This window comes from Nilaparvata lugens, chromosome 5 (genome assembly GCF_014356525.2).
Source record: "Nilaparvata lugens isolate BPH chromosome 5, ASM1435652v1, whole genome shotgun sequence".
Lineage (NCBI taxonomy): Eukaryota > Metazoa > Arthropoda > Insecta > Hemiptera > Delphacidae > Nilaparvata > Nilaparvata lugens.
In genome coordinates, this window is record NC_052508.1 from 53,547,552 (window position 1) to 53,573,067 (window position 25,516).

Genomic DNA, 25,516 nt, shown 5'->3' on the forward strand with positions numbered 1-25,516 from the left:
TTTTCAACTTTCAAATTAAAATTATTATTTCTGCCTGACATGTTGTAATTTATAAGTTCGTTATAAAATAAACTAGGTAACAATTTCTCATTTTTAAGCCTTCTGTTAGAAATAAGCTATAGCCTAGAAATAAGCTAGTAACCTAAGCTACTAGCCTAGCGTTATGTATAATAAAAAAATGAAACTATTCAAATGTATTTGTACATGTTTTAATGACTAAAGATTTATTTCTATTTTATTCTGTTCTTTTCTATCCTGGTCTATTCTATTCTGTTGAAGTCGGGTCCCACAAGGTGTCAAAATATCAATCCGATAACTGAAAATACTTTAATGAAACTTCTATTGAACACTTACCTCATGTTCGGTGGCGAACCGACGCCGGCAGTTGGGCATGGGACAGCAGTAGGGCCGATCGCTCTGGTGAGTGCGCGTGTGCTGGTCGAGGATGGCCTTCTGCCGGAAGTCCTTGCCGCACTGACCACACCTGTAGGGCTTCTCGCCCGTGTGGATACGCACGTGTTGGTTGAGGATCGTGCGTTGTCGGAAGTTACGGCCACAGTAGACGCAAGCGTACGGTTTCTCGTTCGTGTGTATCCTGTGCCAGAGAGAAATTTGTCTGAACTCAAATCTTACTAATGCCATAGAGTATGGTAAAAACTATAAATCGGTTAGCAATGACAATAGTCGTACAAAGTGTGTCATAAACAAAATTTTCAACAAATCTAACAATACAGACACATTAACATACTTCCAAACAGTTCATTTATGAAGGTTGCAATCTACTAGTAGCAGTCAAACTCGAATGCATTGTAAGTTGAACATGTTGTGGTAACTAGCAAAGCAGACATATATACATATTAAAAGCAGGTTCATTATTGTTCTTTTTTCTGTGCCTAGATATTGTACAATAACTGTAAGTTTTGGAGCTTGTAGTCCAATTGTCGTTTCACGTATAGCCGAAAAGAAATAGGCACGTGATAGATATAAAGTTCAAGAACTGTCATTTCAATTGAAAGAGATACAGACAAAAAATCTACGAGGCTTCCTAAAAATGTTCCTATAAATTCACTCTTGCGTGCTCTGAGAGCCATCAATGAGTGTATATTTTCAACCTCGAAGAGTCTCATAATAGCCTAAGGGTAGATAGTGCCACATGGGCAGCAAGAAATTACAGCAGCAGGCGAAAATCGTCTATTTACTACGAAGAGAATATCGCAGGGGTAAGACCAAAGGAATTTTGTATCACTAATCTAATAGTATTATTTTAATAATAAATAGGACTAGGCTTGGCCCTCTATATTATAATTAAATAGTTGCTACAATACCAGATGTATGATCAATTTCAGTTCAATAAAAGATATCATTTAAGAAAACAGGCTTGTCAGTGGCTCCAGAACTTACTTGAGTCTGTTAGTATTTAAGTGTAAAATTATTCATTAACCCGGGCCTATGAATGCATATGCATATAGTACCTTATTTAAAAAGACAAAATAGTAGTTTCCTTCAAAAACACAATACTTTATCCCTACTAATTCGTATCCTCTACTAATTCGCAGCCTCTACTAGAAGGCTAGATGCTGCACTTCAAGTTCCTTCAAATTGGTTGGAGCCATTTTTGATGGTTCGCTTAGTGTAATAGGATGACGATATCGATTGATACTCTCAGTATCATCCTGAATAGCTGCAAATTTACCTGAGATGCTGTGTGAGATGGCTCTGCTGCCTGAACCGCTTGCCACACTCGCCACACGGGTAGGGCCTTGACTCAATGTGAATGCAGCCATGCTGCAGCAGGGTGGACTTCTGCTTGAACTCCTTCTGGCAGATGGGACAGCGCACATAGAGCGGCATGCCTGCCGACCTGCCGTGCTGGATGATGTCTGGCAACACCTTGCCCTGGCCGAACACACCGTGCGACATGCCTGCAACACCATGCAACATATTGAAAGGGAATGCATGTGGCATGCGACATTTCAAACAGGTTTCATTTGTCTCATTAGTTTCAAATTAATGCAACAGATCACATGGAGTGCATTTCCCACTGCCAGTAAGATGTACATATTTGAAGTACTTGTAGTACTTCAAGTAGTGCCCTATTTGAAAAAACTTAGAAGTTGGCTTCTCTGTTCAGAGGATTTTTAAGGCTTTGATCAAATAACAATAACGCTTTTATGCGCTCCAAATAGCATGTTGAAGCGTTAGAGCATGACGCAATATCCGAGGTTTGTCTAGTATACAAGAGAATTAAGAGATCATGACTGGAATAAATAATTCGTCCATTTCGTCCATGTATATTCATGAGTGTATCGTTGGTTGTATGGATGAATATAATATATTAATAGATAGACCTACATGGATATTACGTCTAGTTGGCCTAATAACGGTGTCAGAAAATTCTATAAGTGTTAGAATAAAATGCACTTAGAATAGGCTACCCTAAAATACCTTAAAAAAGAACCAACTCATTAAAAACATTTTCAAAGTTTGTTTGAACTCGGTATAATTTTTAATATTTCCTTCAACCATATTGGTAGTACCGTAGGCTACTTTATATAATATAATTCTATCATAAAGCTTGATTACAGGTATGTTCATACAAGCTGATCTATTTGGTATTAAGGAAATACCTAAGTAGTTATTGTTTAATGTGTTATGAGTGTGCTTCTTGTCAATAAGGTGGAGAGAAAACTCATCATCCTCAATTAATTTTCATTTATTCTACATTGCTTATGAATACTTTGCTTGTTTTATGAATCATGAAAAAATATGATCTGTATCTAATATTCCTCTATTTTTCAGGTTCTTAGGGTTGAGATTTCTATTGAGAAAATATAGTTTTCTGAAGATTTGAAGGGTATAGGCATGTTCCATCATGGAGAAAATACAGCAAAAGTCAAAGTCTGCTAGCGTAAATTATCTACCAGAGGGAGAGACCACTAACTTCTTGGTGACCTGTTGTCTTCAACCAAACAAAACCTTTGTGAAACGTCAAAGTCACCAATCGTATACTAACTTTTCTCTCTGGTTCCATTCTGGTGAAAGAAAAACAATTGATTTTGAGGTTATGTTATGTACCTTTGGAATCCTTGAAATAGGCGGGAAACTGAATGGCACCATCGGGCGAGAAGCAGTTGTCGCCATTTTGGTCGTAGACGTTGCCATCTTTGTCGGTGGAGGGGAAGGGAAGATCCTGCGGCCACAACTGACCGTTTTTGTAAACTAGGTGCGGGCTCACATCTACAAATAACATACAAAACTATTGTAAGAAACTAACTAACTAAATAGATAAATACATGAATAAATAAATAAACAGATAACTTAATAAATAGATTAAAAGATAAATAAATAAATGAAGAAATGAGAAAATGAAAAAAATACAATTTGTATATTTTAATGAGGCATTCTTCTATTAGCCCAATGCTCAAGCTCACTGAATGTATAGTCCAAGTTTAAACTGCGTCGGATCAGTTGGAGGTTTAAACTCGTAATGTCACACATTTTATAATAACTGTGACCTTATATCATTATGTAATCCGAAGTTATTTTTTAGGGTTAAACTTAGTTGTTGCATGATATCATAGAAAAATATGGCATAAGTTATATGCTGTATTTTATCCATGATAATATGTACCGGTACCAGGTAGGACTTTAGTAAGTCATCCATAATGCACCTACTGTATATATTGGTTCATATTATGACCCTAAAAAGTGCTGTCTCTATAATATGTTACCTTTAGAGATTGAATCAACATCTCATTTCACTCTGTCAACGTAGGATGTGCATACGACCTTACTCATCATACGAATAATAAAGGATTAAGATCAATCATGTATAAATATTATGTAAATTGTACTTCAGAGATTATTGTATCTAAAAACTGCTAGGCCCTCGTATATGGATGATTGGACTGGGATTGATGGACATTTTGGGATGTGCCTGATTCTCATTTCTCCATAATTCCTATGATATTTTAAAATTTTTATTGTTCCAATGTCAACTTTCTAAAAAATGTTTGTAGGTATTTATTTTTTTGAGTGAATGAATAATTATTGATAAAAGTTATAAATAAATATTGAGAAACTGTTTCATGATTATTAAAAGACACTTGTTTTATTGTCAATTCAACTTTATAATTATTAAGACTACCTATTGTCAATTTGTCAATTAAAGACTAAAAATTTGAAACTAAATTTACAATAGAATTTGTGGTTTTATCAAAACTGATTTTATTCTAAATTCAACTTCATTAATTATAAAATATTAATTAATCGTCTGTTCATTCATAAAAACGGAATTGACAATAAAACCAGTGTTACTTATCATGGTTTTACTGTATAATTGGAAGGGAAATAAATGGCTAAGTTGAAATAGTCAATATTTTGAAGTTGAATAGAAGATCTGTACATACTTCTACCATGTTTAAAAGTTTAAAATTTCTTCAGAAATCACTAATTTATCCACAAAAATGCTATAATGAGAGTCACTAAAGACTGTCAGTATTTATTATTTTATAATATCATGCTTCTCATGCAAGCAGTGCTGACATATTTGAGTCAATCTCACACTATAGTACTGTAGGGCTATTACCAATATTCCCAGTATTAATTACCAAAGCTCAAATTATCTATGCATGTATGATTCCAGGAATTATAAGTATAAATAAAAGGAATTAAAACTAATACAATGTAAATAGAAGTCATAATAATGTACGGTACGGCTTTTATTGTCAGGGACATCCTCATGGCGGAAATTATTAGGGGTAGTCTCGCTGGTTTGGAATCCACGTAGAACATTAACTTAAATTCATTAATTTTTCATATGATATATCTCTCATTACAAATGCAAAAGTCTATGAATCATCTGGATATCATCTTCCTCCAGTATTGTTTCGTTTTTGAAGACATATTATCTCTGAAACTATGGCACCTCGAATTTCAAGTGAGATCCGAACTCAAAACTGTGTTTTCCAATAAACTTTTTCTCTGCTGATCAAGAAGAGAATGCTATTTGTTATTATAGGAGTATCCACACTTTGAGAACTCCAAGGGAAGGAACAGTCCCAAAAGAACAAATTGAAGCCTATTCTTTTTCTCTAAGCAAAACATAAATTCTATTAAAAGAAGGGCTTTAGTGATAGCTTATTCTATTGTTGGACCACTATAATATCATTGTGATTGTTGTGAACATTAATTGCTTTTACAATTAAGTTTTATTTTTAGAATTCCAAAGGCTGAACTGTATTGATATTTTTTTTGGTAAAAATACACAATAATACACTGAAACTGATTTGAATTTCTAGTAATGCAAGTACAAGACCAACAAAACTTTCTTTCTCAATGTTTTACAAGTAAAGAGTTTCTCAAGGAAGTCTGGCGGTGAAGATCAATACCTAAGTGAAATTTTTAGTCACTCTTCCACAAAGAGTGTTCAATCAGTTACTAATTGAAGGGCAATCTCCCTCTCTATTTCAAAAAAATATTTACTTGAATGAGAAATCAATATATCATTTAGTTAAAAATTCAAAGGCAATTTGTAATACTAAATCTCTATCGGTTCATTCTAGTTATCTCTTAAAAAAACGTATGTATGAATACTGTTAAATCCATTTATTTTTATATAATTTGTCTCTATGCGCCTTATAAAAGAAAGGGGAATTCGGTCTGAATAAATAAGAACGCATTATTCAGTTTCAGTGTTTATTGTGAAAATATTTCAAGTATAGATTTAGACAAAGATACATTGATTAAGTTTCTTTTTATATTATACTAATCAATAATTTTATGATGTAGGTATTAAAGATTCAAATTGAAGTAATAACAAAATTATTTCATAAAGTGAGAAAATTAGAAGGATCTCTGTATTGGAAGTTTTAATTAAAAATCGATCTAGTTTTTTAGGCATAGTTCAACTTACAGTGTTGACATCGAGAAGATTTTCAAAATTAAATTGTTAAATTTTGTTTTTATTATTAGAAAATTTTATTATTATTTCAATTACAGTATCAATTATTGCAAATTTGTATTTAAGCAAAGGAATCTAATTATATTCCAAAATGAATGTTTATTGAAATTTGTTAGAGTTAGTCCCTAGTTCCTATGATTTTATAAATAATAACTATCCATTTTAATAAGAATTCTAATATATACGTGAGTCGAACTAGTGTGTTTTATCATAGAGAAACAATAGCGTGAGTAGATATCCCATGGTATAGGGAATTTATGTCGCAACTTTTACTGTTATCTCAAGCCAATTACTGTCGATTATTGTCAATTTTCACTGTTTTGTTGGAGTGATAGTGTATGAACGGCACAATTTGAGAGACTACCAGCGTCACACAGCTGCTTAGGAAAGAACTATGTGAACTATTGGCTTGGGATAACAGTAAAACTTGCGACATAAACGACCTATACCATGGGATATCTACTTATGCTATCGTTTCTCTATGGTTTTATTATAAAATGGATATTTTACAAGTAAAGTTATTGTTTAGAATTGCTCGAAAAATAAACGTTCATAATATGATACACTATTAGATTAGGCGGATTATAGTGATACTTATATTCGTAATGAAAACAAACACAAGAATATTGTCCAATATTACGAATTTTTTTGCAAAAAATCACAGATATATATTGACATACAGTGTCATAAAAGATGACACCATAGTGCCATAGAAAATGACACAACAGGTGTCGAATCATGTCTGTTTTTTTTTTTTTTAAATAGATTCGTGATATTAAACAATATTTCATTACTTTCATAATATTCATATTCGAGTAAATAATATGACCATAGAGGTTGAATCAAGGAACACTATCTTGATTTGGATTGTTTACTAAGGGTAGAATCTATCACTATGGTTAATAAGTACCGGTACCGGTTAATAAGGACGTCTGCTTGGATAACGCGGTGAATGATACCAGAATGCCAAAATTATCTAGAAAGAGAATGTATTTGAAGTTTTCCAATGAGAATAAATAGTTGATCGCTTTCAAATATAAAGTACATTCTGTAGAAAATTGAATTTAGTTTGGAAAATGGCCATTTTTTATTATTAATGAGCTCTTACAACTGAGCACAAATTTATTAGAAAGGAGTGAACGCTGTTCAACTTTGAATGTTTATAAACAATAATGATGAGGAAGTTTTCCATTCAGTTATAATTATACAATTCCAAGTAATTGCTTACATAGGTAATTGCCTATTTTCGAAAAATATTGAAATAGAATGGAATGTTCAACTATTCAAGAACTCTCTACTGAAGAAAATATGAGATCATTTTGGCTGACAGTGGAATTTGAAGTCAAGCCAAAAAGTAAATTAATTGGGCTCTATTGGATTGTTTAGAGCAATCTTCAGTTTTTATTACACCTTCCATTGTTTAAAAAAATGTTTCGAAGTCATGAGAATTTTTACATTAGGATAGTAGGACATACAGTACTTTGCAGACAGGGGTAAACAGTTTTGATTTTCGTTGCTCTTGTATCTAATATTTCAGGTGTCAACTATAATAGCTCACTTTCACAGTGATCTTTAATTTCCTTTTTCAAGTATAACTAGAGAAGGAGACGTTCCTAACTCTATATAAATACTCTCTAATCTATATGTAGTAAATATAATTGATTGCACAGTTAAATACAGCTTTGATTGTATTTGTCTGGTGACAACTGACCTATCTCACGCTCAGAGGACTTTAAAGTACAATGCAAGGTCAATAAGAAGAGGTTCATCTAATACGGTACTATTTAATCCTCATTCGGGTAATAGCTTGATTAGTATATTTTTTGCTATCCAATTTTTAAGTGTACGGTAATTTAGAGTCATGGGGCCGGAATATTAAAGCTTCATTTCAATCTGAGTTGAATTCTCACACGACAATTCGAGGCGACATGATATGGGAATTATGATATTCAACTGTCGGATCGGTTTCGATTCGATTCTAAAAGTTAGGTCCAGTTTTGATTTTCTGATTCTCGCCGATATCTATTGTTTGTAGTGACAACTGACCTATCTCACGTTTAGACTATTCATCAATTTCGATTTTAACATGCGATTCGGGGTCAATTTTGGGTTGAGACATATCAATTTTGAAATGTGACCGAGGTTGGAAAATATGTACACCGCTATTTATGGGATTAATAAGAGTAGATACCTGTCTAATGGTTCCCACTTCTTGTTTCATCTTCTTGTCAAATTCAATCTTTAAATTTGACGTCGAGCCAATTAAATTGTGGGGAGTATGTCTACTGCTATCTATTTCTTTTGTAGGGGAGTTCTCTGCAACGCTGTCAGATGATTTATCAATTTTGATCTTCAATTGTGAGCTTGGATGAATGTGTCTAGATGTATTTCTCCGGGCTCCATCATCATTATGCTCAGGTGATGAACTGATTTCAATTTTCAAATGCGACTTTGGGTCAAAATGAACACTATCTATCTCATCTTGTTCAGGAAACATTTCAATTTTCAAATGCGACTGGGGATCAGTTTGAGGGTGGGTAGTACGTCTAAGTCTATCTAAACAGGCTTTAACATCACTTTCAATTTTCAAATGTGTTATGAAGTCGACTTCATGTTCGGGAGTCATTTCGATTTTCAAATGCGATCGAGGGTCGATTTGTAGGCGGGAGGTATGTCTAAGTCTATCTAAACAGGTTTGAACATCACTTTCAATTTTGAAACGTGTTTTGGGGTCGACTTCATGTTCAGGAGACATTTCGATCTCCAAGTGCGACCGGGGATCAAATTGAGGGTGGGCGGTATGTCTAAATCTATCTATACAGGCTTCATCAGTGTGCTCGCCTTGATGTGTTCGGACGTGCTGGTTGAGGATGGCTTTCTGCCGGAAGCGCTTGCCGCACTGAGCACACGCGAATGGCTTCTCACCAGAGTGGATGCGCAGGTGCTGATTCAAGATGGCGCGCTGACGGAACGTGCGTTCGCAGTAGACGCACGCGAATGGCTTCTCGTTGGCGTGGATGCGTAAATGCTGAGTCAGGTGCGACTGCTGGCGGAAGCGTTTGCCGCACTCGGCGCAAGGATACGGTCGTGAGTCGGTGTGGATGCGTTCGTGCTGCAGCAACGTCGACTTCTGCTTGAAGTCCTTGCCGCATGTCACGCACTTGAACAGTCGCAGCTCGGTGTGGGCGTTGCCCTAAACACAACAATAAACAACAAATTAGAAATTCAATTTAATGATGATTAAATTCTCAAGTTATAAGATCTCAGATTTGACAGTTGTAGTATTGAAACAAAACGTAGTTAATATACAATAATTTTTTATATTCATGTTTATAGATTTGAAGATGAATTGAAGATTATCAGAAAGTTTTAAATTATGAGGCTTAGTTGCACTGAAGCATGTTAAATTTAACCATGATTAAATGCTACGAGAACCAATCAAAGAAGACCTTTTCGATAAAGTTTTCTTTGATTGGTTCTCGTGACATTTAATCATATTAAAATTCAACTGGCTTTTGTGCAACATAATATTTTATATTTGACAGTAACTGCAACTGTTGCAGTATTCAGACAGCACATAGGTTGAATACAATAATTTTCGAAATTTACGTTTAATTTTAAAGATATTGAAAATGATGAGAAAATTATAAATTCATACGGTAATTAATATAATCTTGATAATGATAATTTATATTTGATTATTATTTGATGATTAATTGATATAGGTAATATTCAAGTTTTGACAGTTGTAGTATTGATACAACACAGAGGTTGAAAACAATATTTTTCTATAATTAGGTATATATTTGAAGATTTCATTAAAAAGTATCGTTATGTTGATCAAACAAGTCTACCTGATGCAACTTGAAATATATGCGAAAACTGGTTAAACATAATATGAGGATCAATTTATTGTTCAGAAAATCCATTCGTCCTCATTCTCACAAAATTTCACAAATTATAATACCTATATTATTTGTTTTTGAAACCAAAGTTCACAAATTCTAAAGATTGGGTATGACACAAGGGAACTACTCTCCTTGCCTTGCTGATTTTCATTCTCAATTAATATGATTAATATATTTATGATATTAATAATTCTACTGTTTTGGAATTACAATACGAAAATGGGTAATTGGAAGCTAGGGACTAAAGTTTCTCCCATGAGGAAAAAAGTACCTACCTACTTGATTTACTTGATGCATAAAATATTTTTTACAATGTATAATAATTAATAAACAATATATCATCTAACAGCCTTCATCATGATCTTTACTTTTTCACGTGCGATTAGGGATTAAATTTTGGGTTGAGACATTATTATCGATTTTAAAATGTGACCGAGATTGAGGAATATGTCCACCGTTATTTATGGAATCAATAAGAGTAGAAACCTGTCTAGTACTAGTACCCACTTCTTGTATTATCTTCTTCTCAATTTCAATCTTCAAGTGCGACTTTGGGTCAATTGAAACGAGGTATTTACTCTGATATTGGACTAGAGGTCTTTGCTAGAGGTTTAACCCCCAAATTATAACGTCTCATTTATAACATGTTTGCCCCCTATAACGTCTTTGCTCGAACCGGAATTCAATCCAATGACTAATAATTAAACCTTAGATTTATAAGAATCTTATGAATTTCATGATAAGATCAAATAGATACCACACCCGTAGTATATAAATGGGTTATTTCAAATCCCTGATGAGTGACTTCTTCAATCCCCAGTAATGTTGTATTTTCTCTACCCCAGTATTTTCCATTTCTATGTACCTTGGAGTTGATCTTGGCATTCTGCTGAGCAGCTAACAGGTCGGGCATACTGGCAGCAAAGTCAGCGCCCGGATCAGCGGCCTGGAGCTGAGTCAGCATGACCACTCCCGGCTGCTGCTGCACCCCATTATGCTGCCCATTATGCTGACCGTTGTGCTGACCGTTATGCTGCTGACTCTGCTGCTGTTGCTGCTGCTTCAGGTAGGTCATGAACGAGTTGGTGGTGAGCATGTGGGGTGGCGGTGGAGGGGGGGCTGCGCTCCTGTAATAGGGGCTGTCGCCCCCAGGTGCAAAACAGACGGACGTCACCGGACGGTCGGACGGCGTCTGATGGTCGCCGTTCGTGTCCGACTGTGTCTGCAGTGCCGGACTGTGTGGTGTGGACGCTTGTTGAGGGTGCTGCTGGCCCACCACAGACGCTGAGTCGTCGTCGCCGCCGTTTACTGCGCACAAATTGATGGGAAACCATTAGAAACACGTACAGTGAAAAATTCAAGACATATTTGGAATTCTATTGTACAGTTATCAGACATTTTTGAAAAATGAGTTGGAGCTAGATGGAGCTTGAATAGTCAACATTTCTTATATTTCTTTATAAGTATACAAATTTTGAGTTGCCCTTACATATCTAATTTTAGTGATTAACCTTCCGGCAGTCGCGCTGTTGTAAAAAGTACAACAGTGTCAGATTTTTGCTGCACAAAACTATTGAATGGGGTTGTGTCAGTGAATGAGTCACCTATGCATTCCAAAACTTTACCCCCATCACTCCACTGAGTTGCAGTATCAACCGAGCCATGGTTCAGTCTTTAGGTTCCATCTAGTCGCGACAGTGCATACGGGGATACGGGGATTGTAAACGAGCCAATAACACAGAATTGATGGCTTTGCTTGATGTACCTTATTGGGCTATAAAATGGTAGTCATCCAAATGTTCATAGGCGTAAAATAATCCAAGAAGATGGAAAAAGTAATTATATAATTAATTAATATTATGTTTTGACAGTAAACAGAGTACATAACACATGGAAAATTGGATGTTGTAAAAAATACAACACGCGACTGCTCGTGCGATTGAGTAGGGCGCGACTACCGGAAGGTTAAAATTACAGATTCAATGATACAGTAGGTAATTAAAGTTACTGTGATATATAGATAATACAATTTTAATTTAATATAATATTGTATTAGTTTCTTGGGAATAAATAATAAATTTTTAATTTATTTAGCTTATTCGGCTGCGCCAAAGTTCCTTTGAATCCTCATCCTCACAGAATATTACAATAGATTTTTTGATCATTATTATAGTCTGGAATTCCACATGTTTTCGTGTTTGAATTCGACACGGTATTGCCGAATTAATGATAATGAGTTCAGATAATAATGGGCTGTGCCTGATAATCATTCACCAAATTATTTTAAGAAAAAATTGTGAATCATTGAATCAATAAAAGAATGAAGAATGCAGCTTGTCTACTGCACTATACGGCTATACCATAAGTTACCATAATACACCATAAGACCACCAAACCTACAGTAACTATATTACCCACAGTATGGCCATTGACTGTCACGCTTCTGATTGGTTAGCTCGGTCACATGGTACAAATCCGCCATTAAGATTTCAAACAAACTTTCAAGTCCTATCTTATAGCATTAGACATTTGGAACTTTTCACTTATTTTACCGATTGGAAACATATTATGAAATTGAGATGAGTTTGATATACCGTATCATTTTCGAAGAGAAATTGATTATACTTTAATATAGACAAAAAAGATAACTTTAAAAAACACTAATAAAGCTTAAAACATCAATAATTTTCCTTCCCTCGGACTCCTCGCGGACCACTTCTAGAACTTTCGCGGACAACTTATTGGGAACCAGTGATCTATAATTATAAACATGTAGAAAGATAAATTTCAATTTTGTGTATTTCCTCATCCCATTTATTGGATCGAACTTCAAATAATCCAATTTCAAAATATTTTTGTGGCTCAATTGAATATAACATTTTATGAAATATTCAACCATGAAATTAAGTGCTGATTAAAGACGTCTTGACTTCTCTGATTGACTCTCTTCAGTACTGAGTACCCTACCCATAACATGTTTAGCTATACCATGTAACAATAGCTATTGATATGATTTTCGAGTTGCATTACCACGAGTAGTGGTTAAGATTAGAAATATCACTAAATATAGACAATAATGGTTATGTGTGTTATTTTCCAATTTCTTACATGTTTATTAAATTCATCAAGTAGTACTATGGCTAGAATAATTGGCTCTTCCAGAGTTTATATTCAATGTTGTGCTTTACAATATTTTCTGACTTATTGGCTGAATAAAACAAACTATTTAAATGTTATGGAATCTATTGTGATGAGAATTCCATCATGCTTCTAGAAATAGATATGAGAACTTTATTACTTGTCAATGGAACAAAATGTATTACAATATCATGACACATTTCAAAAGTTTTATGGTATTTTTTTGGAAATTCAGCTTCCAGGTTACGTTACCTAACTTTCATTTTTACTCGCTATTATCTACGATTTACTATTTCAAGTTCCAAAACTATATTGGGAATATAGAAAAAACATGAAAGAAATTATATCGAAGTTAATAATCACAAAAATATACTTTAATAAGTAAAAGAAAGCGATTTTACTTATAATTCCATATAAGCTCCATTGTAAAATTCAAATATTTGGAATCTTCATGGCGGCGGCGGCGGAAAAAAAATCCAATGGCCATACTGTGGGTAATATAGTTACTGTAACCAAACCCATTCCATTGGGCTCCTTGAAAGTTCTTCATTGGCTCAGGTCTTACTCATTACTCTTCACAGAATTATAACTTTACTGTAGAATAAATTATATTGAATAGATTTAAAAATGAGTTGAGATTGCTTGACCGTTTGAGTAGTCTCCATTCTATATATCAAAAATCAATCAACATTATCAACGTAACACAGCAACCGTAAACCGTATGGGTTTTTGTTGGTGGGGAATCCCTTACGGAAAGGTCCCAACTAGCCTGAATAAATCATTTGAGCCGGCAATGGGCCTCACTGTTAACCAGTGACGAGGCTAAACACTTTTGTTCATATCTGAGTTTGAACCGGGGACCTCTGGGCATTAAATTGACAGAATAACTATATTACAAGACATCACTTCATATTATGAGAAATCACTCTTCTCTCACAGAAAAATCATTACCCGATTACCATTATTATACCTACTGCTCTTCTATGCATTGCCATTTTTTGTTTGGGGAATCAGAACACAGAGTCAAGATGATAAAGCTTGAGAAACCTGATATTTTTGGCTGTTGGCTTTTGAGTATTGACAATCGACTGACCTTGCTGTGTGCCGTTGATAGCCTGCTGACTAGCCTGATCATTGGCTGACTGGTAGGCTGGCGACTGCACCGGTGGAGATATGCTGTGCTGTTGCTGCTGCTGCTGCTGCTGCTGATCCTGATTGGTCTGCACGGTGACCGTGACCGACGCCTGTCCGGGTGACGCGACGCCATTTTGCTGCATCAGCGAATCAGCAGTCGGACTGGCGGGGTTCGCGACGCCCAGCACCGGATAGTCCGAATGCGGCGGGGGCCAGCCTCCATTAGTGACTCCTCCTCCCCCCTGTACCGCCATTGCCATCCCCCCGCCCCCTGGACCCCCTACCACTCCGTTCCGGTCCATGTTGTCCTTGTAGAGCATGTAGGGTGCTCCAGCATCTGTAATTAAGGTGACAATTTTTTTAAATTCATTAAAATCAAAATAACCAACTAAATGAGGTTTTTTTAAACGACAAATTACAATAGCTAATAATATTTCAATAATGGTCTTTCGATTTTTCTTTTTGGAAAGCAAAAAAAAAACAGTCATAGAATGCCTTGGTTTGATGTACACGTCAGGAGTGGGATGGTCATCTAGATACTCTCTGGCACTAATCTCAGCTTTCTCTCGAAATGCATTCATGAATTGCCGGTGATGAAAGGTTGTCGATTTCAGTGCATTTTGCAACAGGTGAGATATCACTTTTGAAGGATGGATTGAAGGGCCTGTGCCTCCTGAAAGCATGAGCACTATTCCAATACTTTCAGCAGAGTATCACTGGGCTCCATTAAGGGATCTGTAGAGAAATCTGGAGTCATTTCTCCTTCTTTTCAATTGTGAGAACTCCAAATTTACTAGATTGCAGGTGTCCTGATAATGATAAATCAGTCCCACAGTTTAGATACAAATTAAAGGCCGCGAGGGTAGAGTGTAGTAGAGAAGGTATATGAGTGTTTAAATACTGCATGCATCTAAATGTCTCCGCTTCCTTCCATCTTCTACCCTACCTTCGCTGCTCCAATATGGTCTAACGCATTATTCGAATACACGCATTATTTTTAAATCTCTCAGCTGCATTCCCTGATACCTTCGCTGCTCCACTATGTTTTGACCCTAATATTCGAACATCATTTCTGTTCTTAAGGAATATATGTAATTGACTATCAAGTAATAAATATCATATAGAAAATTTATCATAAGAAGATATTTTGATGGTAGGATGGTGTCGGCATAGGGCGTTTATGTTTCAAATTTCACTGTTAACTCAAACCAAAGAAAACTAATACGATTCTTTTATTCTATGCTCGAACCGATAGTCTTTTTAGTAAAGCTTTGTGACGCTGGTAGTCTCTCATAATATGCCGATCTTACATTCTCACTCGTAATATTAGACAGTAGTCGACAGTAATCGGCTTGAGTTGACACAAAATTGGCTTGAAATGTGGAACATAAACGACCTATAACATGAGCTATCTACTTCTGCTGTCTTTTCTCTATGGTGATAGATGGTGATCTATTGGTTGCGTACCTTGTGCGATGCAATACATGGCTAGCTGCCTGGGCACCTTGAAGCCTTGGGCGGCAGCCAGACAGGCGGCCACCGACGCCGGGAAGTTGAACGCCATGGTAGCCACAGCCAATGCCAGCCGTCTCTACAACGCAAACGCACTCCAGCATCGGTCACAACCTAAAACACAACAACAAGAATATTACACACGAGCAACATAGTAGGTTTATAATATAAAAATTCTATTGCACTAGATCTCATCCCTGGGAACTCGCTGAAAGACATTAAAAAGATTATAATTATTCATCTTTGGAAAACAACTGATAATTTCGTCTGTCGATAATGGAAGTGAGTGAGCGAGTGCATGTGAGTGGGACTGAGACAAAATTTTGACTCAGCTGTTGAACTATTGCAATCATTCAATCAGGTACTTGTGCCGGTTGCACAAAAGCCGGTTAAATTTTAGTCCTGATTAATTTCACTTGAACCAAATCACTTGGCCTTTGTGAGAGAGATTTTTGCATCCCACTGAGAATTAATCTCAATCCACTGTGATTAGATAGAACCTTTCTGTATAAACTATAAATATATTATAATTTCCTCTTTCGTAATAAATTGTCTTTGCTTTCGTACTCCAGAGCGAAGCTCGGTCCCCCGATATTATAATTTATATTTTAAAGAGTGTTTATAAATACAGAATAGTAATACCGTCGATTTACAATGGAATCTCATTGGCCTTAGCTTTTGAACTTGAATAAAAGCTCACAATATTCTGGTTTTGGCCAGCACTCATTTTGGCAAGCATTCAAAACCATTTATTATAAAATGCAGCAGGGACCACTGAAGATTAATTTCTTAGTCGAACAGCGCGATGTTTTATTACATTTGAATTACTTTGTGAAGGGAATATTGGAGAATAATAACACGTTTTAGTTTTGTAATCAAGTGATTGGAGTACAATGCCGTACTGAGCTATGAATTTAAGTATAAGCTATAACTTAAATCAAGGTAATTATATAGGTTATAATCATATATTGCGAACTATAAGATAATAAGATGTTATAGTAACATCTTTCAGCTTTAAAAATTGTTTAATTACACCTATTTTACTTTGAAAGTATCTTGGTTCAGTATTTGACCTTGTTAAAAAATAATGAAAGCAAATGTAATATCACACATTTCCGAAGACAATAAAGTATTTCTCAAGATAATAAGAAATTTGTATCACATTTTTCATAAGATAAAACCGGAAATGTATTAAGTAGGTATATAAACCTTGCTCTTAGCGGGATTCGAACTCACGCCTATGCGCAGATAAGCCGGCCGGCCAAATCCTCACTTGGGTTTAGTAAACTATGATAAAATAGTGTATGAGCGGGTTTCAACGCACCATATATGACATTCTGAAATCAGAATCACAAATTATTCGTAGCTCGTAGCAACTTATTACTAGCACTTATTATTTTCAATTTTCACCTTCAACATTGATTTTGTTGATTTCAATTGAACGTCCAGGTATTCAAATAGACTGAAATTAACAATCTTCGAAAAAAATGTTTTGTTTATTGGAGTTTGGTACAGATTGTACAGGGGTTAATATTTTGACAATACTCTCTACAACGTTTTTATGATAAGAATAACAAGAAAGAAGAAACTTTACTTCTCCTTCACCTTCACCACTAGGTACGTTTATTTTCTGAACTGTAGGTTGGACAGATTCAATGTCAATGGTGAACAGAGTCAATACAATTCATCAAACAGCAGATAAGATGAATAGAGGAACACCTTCACAGAGTCCAAGTGCAAGAACGTCGGCCGAACGCTCATGAACTTGGTATTTGAAATAGTTTGGAAAGAGATAGACTGAGCGAGACGGGCGGAGTGAGAGTGTATGAGAGAGAGAGACACATAAACTTTGGCCAGGTTCAATATTTCAAGGTTATAGAGGAGAGTAGAGACTGGCTGTTCTGTTCATAGCATGCTCCCAAGGCTCTCAAGGCTTTTTAGCGCCAAAGCCTGCTGTAGTGTAGCCTACTCTGTACACAACACACAACCAAACATCACATCATAGAGTTGTGCAGTTGTTTGAATAAGGCGTGACAAATTCAACCCGACTCGTCACAAAAGAACGTTGAGTTTGAATTCAAATTAGTCGAACAAGTTCGAGTTCAAACTAATTTAGCTGCTGAAAGTGAAGTGAGTAGCGATTTCGGAGCGTCCGAAATGTTGTGCTTGAAGGGGAGCATCATTGGCTAAAAATAGATTTGCATTATGGTGTTCTTCAGTCTCCCGTCTTCAAGAGACAAACTGTTTCAGAGCACAGAGCACATTGCTTCTTTCCTGGTATCATGATAAGCTTGATTGGAATAGGATACTATAAAAATTGGGATATTTTGGATATTTTAAAATAGATAAATTGTCATAAGCAGCCACTTATTTTTTGAAAAATTAAGGAAGTATTTTCTGTTGCTACACCATTATCAACTTCAGTAAACTGATTAGTAAAAGATCTAATAGAAGTCGACAATGGTAAGGCAGAAGTTCACTAGATGTTGATAATGGTGTAGCAGCTGTAATTAGTTTCTCATTTTCTTAATAAATCAGTCGGGAGTCAATCTCAAGCCATTTTATTAAATCTAAATCAATTTTAATATATAGATTCCAGGTTACAACCTCCCCCATGAAAAAAAATGAAAAAGGCACAAAAATCCAAGAACCAAGAAACAATATGTAAAATGGACCTCAAATCATTTTTTCAACTATACAACATTGTTTTCTAAACGTTAAAAACTATCAGACTCATTCAAATGATTTGCAATTGAGCAATGACAAATCTCATTGGCAATCAATATGTTGAATGAAATAGTCACTATTGACTGAATTTGTGATCCAAACACACAAAAAACACAACCTAAACAAAGCAAACACAATTATTTTAAACATGTTGAGATATGACAGAGAGAAGAGACAAGGAATACCTCTCCAGCTGTGGTTGCCAAAATAAACGGCAGATAGAGGGCGAAAACAGTTTGCAGTTTGGATGGAAAGGTACATGAAACAGTTTAAAACAGGTAGGAAGAGGAAGAGAAAAATGGTAACGAGCTCACTAATAATTTAATACTCATATTTATAGTGAAAGTAATGGAATAATTAATAGAATTATACAATGACAATAAATCTTAAATAAATTTTATCACCCCCCTACCTATCGAACTGATGTTGGCAATGTTGGTAGGGGGCCCAACATTTTTCAAACCCCATTTCTAAATCCTTGCTACGCTACTGATTATTATTCAAGCAGGTAGTTGGTGAATCGTGTGTTATTTGTGTTCCAAAGGACACTATATATTCTGTTATGAACTATTTATACAGAAACAGTATCGATAATTCACATTGCACTTGATTTGATTAAATAGTCTGAAACATGATAGCCTACTTGGAACGTTGAAATAGTGCGTGCACTATTGTCGGTTATAATGTTAGTACTGTAGCTGCAGTTGTATTAGTTGAGCTATGATTAGTTAGAGCCGAAAGAGCTAGTCCAAGAATAATATTTGAGCAAAAAGAGCACAATAAGAGCTTTAATATAAGAGAGCTCAAAAATTCGTTCAAATCACACAGCAACAGAGCTGCCTGCTTGCATTTTCGCTGATCGGTCACGATAAATTTTTGTAATGAAGAGATACGAACGCGATAAATTTTTGCTGATTCAGCCAAGCAGCATACTCTGTTACTTCTAATGAATTGCATCATAGAGAAACGGATATTCGTTTGTTTCTGATTGTATGCGAGTCAGCCAACGTCTCCATGATAATTTTTATGATTCTCCGATTATAAAAATAAACATATTCTTCAATGGAATTAGGTCTTCAATCAACGGCCATGACTTTGTGTGAAAATTGGAATGAATATTCTAATAGGTATTTGTAGTATTTAATTTTTCTTCATAAACTCAAATCACCCCCCGGGAACTTTTCCCTCCCTAAAGAGAAAGTTAATTTCACCCGCAGTTTGGGTACCACAGCGTATATTATATCTAGATTTCCTATCTTAGATATAGTTATAAAAACCTAAGGAGGTTTCGAAGGATCGAAGATCGTATGACCGTCACCTTAAAGATTGATTAGTTTTCAAATGTTATGCCATATAACAGCACAATTTACTGAAAATTATGTTGGATGATCTTTTTCGGAAATAGAGTTAAAGGTACTGTAAAAACAAAAACATAGAGCTCAGAAAATTCCACCTAAACCGAAGGTTATAAGAAAATAGGACAATAATTAATAAAAAAACTGGGGTGGTAAGCTCACACAACTTTCCTTGCTCATTGAACTGTACGCCTTATTTTTAAAGGGGTGATTGATTTAGGTGAATAACATAATGAAGATTGGCGGCAACATATTTGAAACTACGGTCAGACTACTGTATATGTGTATATATAAAAGCGAAATAGCACTCACTCACTCACTGACTGACTGACTGACTCACTCACTCACTCACTCACTCACTCACTCACTCACTCACTCACTCGCAGAACTAAAAATCTACCAGACCAAAAACGTTCAAATTTGGTAGGTATGTTCAGTTGGCCCTTTAGAGGCGCACTAAGAAATCTTTTGGCAATATTTTAACTCTAAGGGTTGTTTTTAAGGGTTTAAAGTTCGTCTTTTAGCATGTATATTCTTCTTCTCCCCAATCTCTTAATTATAATTGAAATTTCCATATCATAATATGTTACTATAGAACTATAATCTAGATAAGAGTACCTCTTCGAAATAGTTGTTAACTGGCAACTAAATTAATAATTTTGTCAGGTTGGCATTAAGTTGAGTTGACTTTGTTAGGTTGGCACCAAGTTGAAGATTTAAATGCATTTATCGCGGAAAAATTGATTTGGCACTGCTACTTCAATCCTGGGAATATTATATCACTAGCCGTCAGGCTCGCTTCGCTCGCCATATCCGTTTAGCCAGACGTTTAGTCTGGACCCCCGACTGGATTGTCCTAACATATGATAAAAATGCAGCCGAGCGAAGCGAGCCTGCTGTTCTCATTCTTGGACGATCCAGTCGGGGGTCCAGGGGGCGGAGCCCCCTTGCTAGACGGATATGGCGAGCGAAGCGAGCCTGACGGCTAGTATGTGTAATATAATTGATTTCAGAGTAATTTTTCCTTTACTTTGTGTAAATTGTGAAATTCGATGATTTTTCAAAAGTCGTCAAAACAGCTGTTCTACAGATGAAATATCTAGACTAGCCTATGTGTTCTTTTTATAAACTGCTCTACCTACCTCATGCACGAGAAGGAAACAAAGTCCATTTCTCAAGGATGGGGTGGACCCCCCATTAGTTTCCCAGGAAAAAGACTCATGCCAGTTGATAGAGCTGATAAATAACTGTACAGGGTATGAATTAAAAAAAAATCGGTCAGGTCATTTATGAGAAAATCATGAAAAACATGATTTTTTAGTAATTATCTGCCATTTTTCAAAAATATTACGGAGCTCCTGCAATTTTCCCAGAAATGAGAATCATGTCAGTTGATAGGGCTTATCCATGGTATAAATTTGAAGAAAATCGTTAGAGCCGTTTTCAAGAAAACCGTGAAAAACATGGTTTTTAGTCATTATCCGCCATTTTTATCAAGAATATTACGGAGCTCCTGCAATTTTCCCAGAAATGAGACTCATGTCAGTTGATAGGGCTTATAAATAGCTATCCATGGTATAAATTTGAAGAGTGACAAATGTGTTTTTTTAGTAATCATCCGCCATCTTGAATTGAATTTTATTGAATTTCTTATTATCGGATCCTCATGGTATAAGTACCTTAAGTTTAGAATTTTAAGTCTACCGTTAATTAGGAATGGAGTTATCGTGTTCACAGACACATACATACACACATACATACACACACAGACCAATACCCATAAATCATGTTTTTGGACTCAGGGGACCTTGAAACTTATAGAAAACTTGAAATTATGGTACCTTAATTTTTTTCGGAAAGCAATACTTAACTTAACTATGGTAATAGGGCAAGGATAGTAAAAATACATGGCAATTCCCCGATCCTAGGACCGTGGTGAAGACATCAGAAGTAATAATAGAAGATGTAAGAAGTAACTATCAAATTTATAAAATTTAAATTCACAGGTAAATTTTTAGTACGGTATCGTATTCGTTTTTTCAGATACCGTGGAGAATAACATCAATACTGACTTACAACAACGGGTTACTGTATGCCTGATTGGTTGTACTATCATGAAACAATTATATCAAGTGTGTGTTGCGATATCAAGTGAAGTATAAATGGGTACAGTATTAGTCTGAATGATTGAAATGCATTTGATTATTGGATAAGGGAGTCCAATATTTAGGAAAGATAAACAAACATTCGCGCAAAACGTCTATAACTGAAAATAATATCACCACATTTAGGCTTTATTTGAGCACATGGAAAAATATTAGGCGAGTGATCAATTTAAAATAGTTTGTAATTTATACAAACATTCATTTCTTCAGACCTTGAATACAAGAATTACTGTAATTTAAAAACACATTTTTACTGTAGTCAAAACCACATTAATTGAACTCATTGATAGAACTGCAGTTTTGTGTTGAAAAAGGTGATCAGGAATTTTGGGACCAACTAAGAAAAAGAGGAATTTTGGGACCAAGTCTGGGATCTTCACATGCGAGGTGATTAACAAACAATAGTCGGCCCTTTCTACAGATTCAAACGCTTCTGTCTCTGAATGAAACCCATTCATAGTATTCATTTTTAGGAATACGTTTCTGAGTAGATAAACAATCTATTTTTATTACAGACATCTTCACAAAAACTCTTTTCCAACATGTTTATTGGATCTAAGTTTTTGATCTAATGAAAACTAGAGATTCATATTTCCTGATCAAGTACTGTAACGGAAATAATGATAATGAAATAATGCCTGCAACTGACTCGCTAATTCTATGTGTTCAACGCCTTTGTGTTGAAAAACAATGTCCATCCACCTGTTGGAGACACCTGATTCTACCTGCGAGTAGTGGTGTTTTGAGAGAGCTGCCTATCCAATAGAAATCGAGGGGTGTGGCCTCCCCCCTCCACCCCCCCAGCCACAGTCGGCCATTTTGGCCCCGCCCCCAGCCAATAGGAATCAAGGGGCGTGGCCATGCCCCCCCTCCACCCCCCTGCCCTAGTCAGCCATTTTGACCCCGCCCCCCTCCATCCGCCCTTCCACAGTCCGCCATTTTGGCCCCGCCCCCAGCCAAAAGGAAGCAAGGGGCGTATTCAAAATAGCGTCCCTCCACCCCCCTTCCCTAGTGTAAGCCATTTTGTCCCCCACCACCCCAACCAATAGGAAGAGGCGACGGCCATCTTTGTTGTAGCAGGTGTCCATCTGTCATCTCCCACCAAAGTCCCCAACCAAGAGGTTCCCCTACCCAGGAAGTGCCCCCGACGGCAGCCATCTTTGTTGTAGCAGGTGTTCTGACATCTGCCCCAGTTAACACCTGCTTGGTGCCAATTTGCATATATATCCCCACATTTAAAATCTTTAAAATCTTTAAACTCTCAAACTCCACTACCAGCGCTAAACTCTCAAACTACACTACTAGCGTTCAAAGTTTGTTGCAAATTAAACTACAATAATATGTTCCTTGTTTTCCTCCACCACAGGAAGAATGAAATAATTACATTTCATATAGGTAAGAAATCACCTTGCTATGCTTTCGGCGATGCAATTTCAGCGACCCCCACTCCTCCTCCCCCTATCACGTGACCTTGGTTCCACCCATCACTGCTCTTATCCTGGATGATGTCACATTGGATTACAACCTTCTCTGCTCACATTTTCCACTATTTACAATAGCTTAAATTAAATACAAAATACAACTCTTTCCTTATGTCTACTGGGGTTATACTTTAGAACATCTAGCTTAATTCTAATTTTATAATTCAAATCAATGTTAGAGCTCTCAAATTCCTCCTCCAACCAATAGTTTGACACATACAATTCTTCCAGATTTTCAAACTGTAAAATATACCGAGTATTGTTTCTATTGTACACTTCTTTTATTGCAATAATAACTAATTCTGTTCCTTCTTGTAGATTCTCTAATCTTTTGCACTGACCTACTTTTACTTTCCCTTTAATTTCCAGCATTGTGATGTTATTATACTGCTCCACTTCTTTTTGTGTGAAGGGAGTGTCTTCCAAGTTTTTCCATACATCTGACAGAAACTTAAGTGATTCTATTCTAGGAAATGTATGACCATTATAGCTTGACATACCATTGACTGTAATTACACAAATTTTCTCTTCCCTTGTTAGACAAATAATTTCTTTTTTGTCAGTGTAAGGGATTACAAAATAACCCACTTTCTTAAGGTCTTCTATTGCATTGTATGCATTAATAAAAACATTTTTATGGGAGCCCTTTACAAAGTAAACATTTTTCGAACCTTCCTTTTCTCCTAAAACACCTACATATGGAAATTTTCCTTTATTATTTACAGAAAATGCAGTCACATTATAAACTCCACTAGGCTCAAAATTTCGCCAATGTGAATGGAAATATGGCTCAAGTTCCTCTCTCAAATTTTCTATTTCTTCCTCAAATTCTTCTAGCTGCTTATGCTGTTTCCTAAATGACTGCGCGGCTTCAAAAAACTCAATTTTCCTCCGCTTTAGATCAATTTCATCCAGTTCTAGCTTACGCTTCTTGGCTGATAGCACTGAGATAGGAGACAAGGGCTGTATCTCTTTAACAGGGTGCGGGAGAAGCTTACAGGTTATGTTTGCTCGTTTTCTTAAGACTTGTGGTATCAAGTTACCTGTTGCTACAAGACCCAACTCATCTAGGTCAACAACTTTAGATATGGTAGAGAAAACTGTGGTTGACTTGGAGAAATAAGTCTCTCCACTCTTAATATAACACTTTTGTATAAAACTAATATTGTCCTTGTTGTCTGCATCCTCGAAAATTTCCACATAATTAATAGGTAGTAGATTAAAGCTAAATGCGGAGATTACATAGGATATTATTTTATTTCGTTGCTGTGGATTGGTAGGCAGATTTAATTGTACTCCAGTCAATTTCTTGGTATTGCTATTTCCCCAGTAAACATATTGTAAGAGATTGTTAAAAACCAAACAACAGCTATTCTTCATATAGGTAAGAAATCACCTTGCTATGCTTTTGGCGATGCAATTTCAGTGACCCCCACTCCTCCTCCCCCTATCACGTGACCTTGGTTCCACCCATCACTGCTCTTATCCTGGATGATGTCACATTGGATTACAACCTTCTCTGCTCATATAGGTAAGAAATCACCTTGCTATGCTTTCGGCTATGCAATTTCAGCGACCCCCACTCCTCCTCCCCCTATCACGTGACCTTGATTCCACCCATCACTGCTCTTATCCTGGATGATGTCACATTGGATTACAACCTTCTCTGCTCATATAGGTAAGAAATCACCTGCTATGCTTTCGGCGATGCAATTTCAGCGACCCCCACTCCTCCTCCCCCTATCACGTGACCTTGGTTCCACCCATCACTGCTCTTATCTGGATGATGTCACATTGGATTACAACCTTCTCTGCTCATATAGGTAAGAAATCACCTTGCTATGCTTTCGGCGATGCAATTTCAGCGACCCCCACTCCTCCTCCCCCTATCACGTGACCTTGGTTCCACCCATCACTGCTCTTATCCTGGATGATGTCACATTGGATTACAACCTTCTCTGCTCATATAGGTAAGAAATCACCTTGCTATGCTTTCGGCGATGCAATTTCAGCGACCCCCACTCCTCCTCCCCCTATCACGTGACCTTGGTTCCACCCATCACTGCTCTTATCCTGGATGATGTCACATTGGATTACAACCTTCTCTGCTCATATAGGTAAGAAATCACCTTGC

General features: G+C 36.2%; 1 protein-coding gene across 2 annotated transcripts in view; it reads right to left on the minus strand.

Annotated features, from left to right (window-relative positions):
• LOC111055671 (zinc finger protein 768) overlaps positions 1 to 25,516 on the minus strand; it is a 42,316-nt gene that overhangs the window by 7,064 nt on the left and 9,736 nt on the right. The window contains exons 2-8 of one of the 2 annotated variants that reach the window (XM_022342918.2): positions 15,610 to 15,768; positions 14,102 to 14,479; positions 10,736 to 11,178; positions 8,888 to 9,155; positions 3,076 to 3,237; positions 1,694 to 1,922; positions 355 to 595 (exon numbers count right to left, since the gene is read on the minus strand). In XM_022342918.2, coding sequence (XP_022198610.2) covers positions 355 to 595; positions 1,694 to 1,922; positions 3,076 to 3,237; positions 8,888 to 9,155; positions 10,736 to 11,178; positions 14,102 to 14,479; positions 15,610 to 15,706 — 1,818 coding nt within the window. In that variant the 5' untranslated portion in view covers positions 15,707 to 15,768. Of the gene's footprint in view, positions 1 to 354; positions 596 to 1,693; positions 1,923 to 3,075; positions 3,238 to 8,803; positions 9,156 to 10,735; positions 11,179 to 14,101; positions 14,480 to 15,609; positions 15,769 to 25,516 lie in introns of both variants that reach the window. The other variant, XM_022342917.2, reaches the window with a different exon arrangement.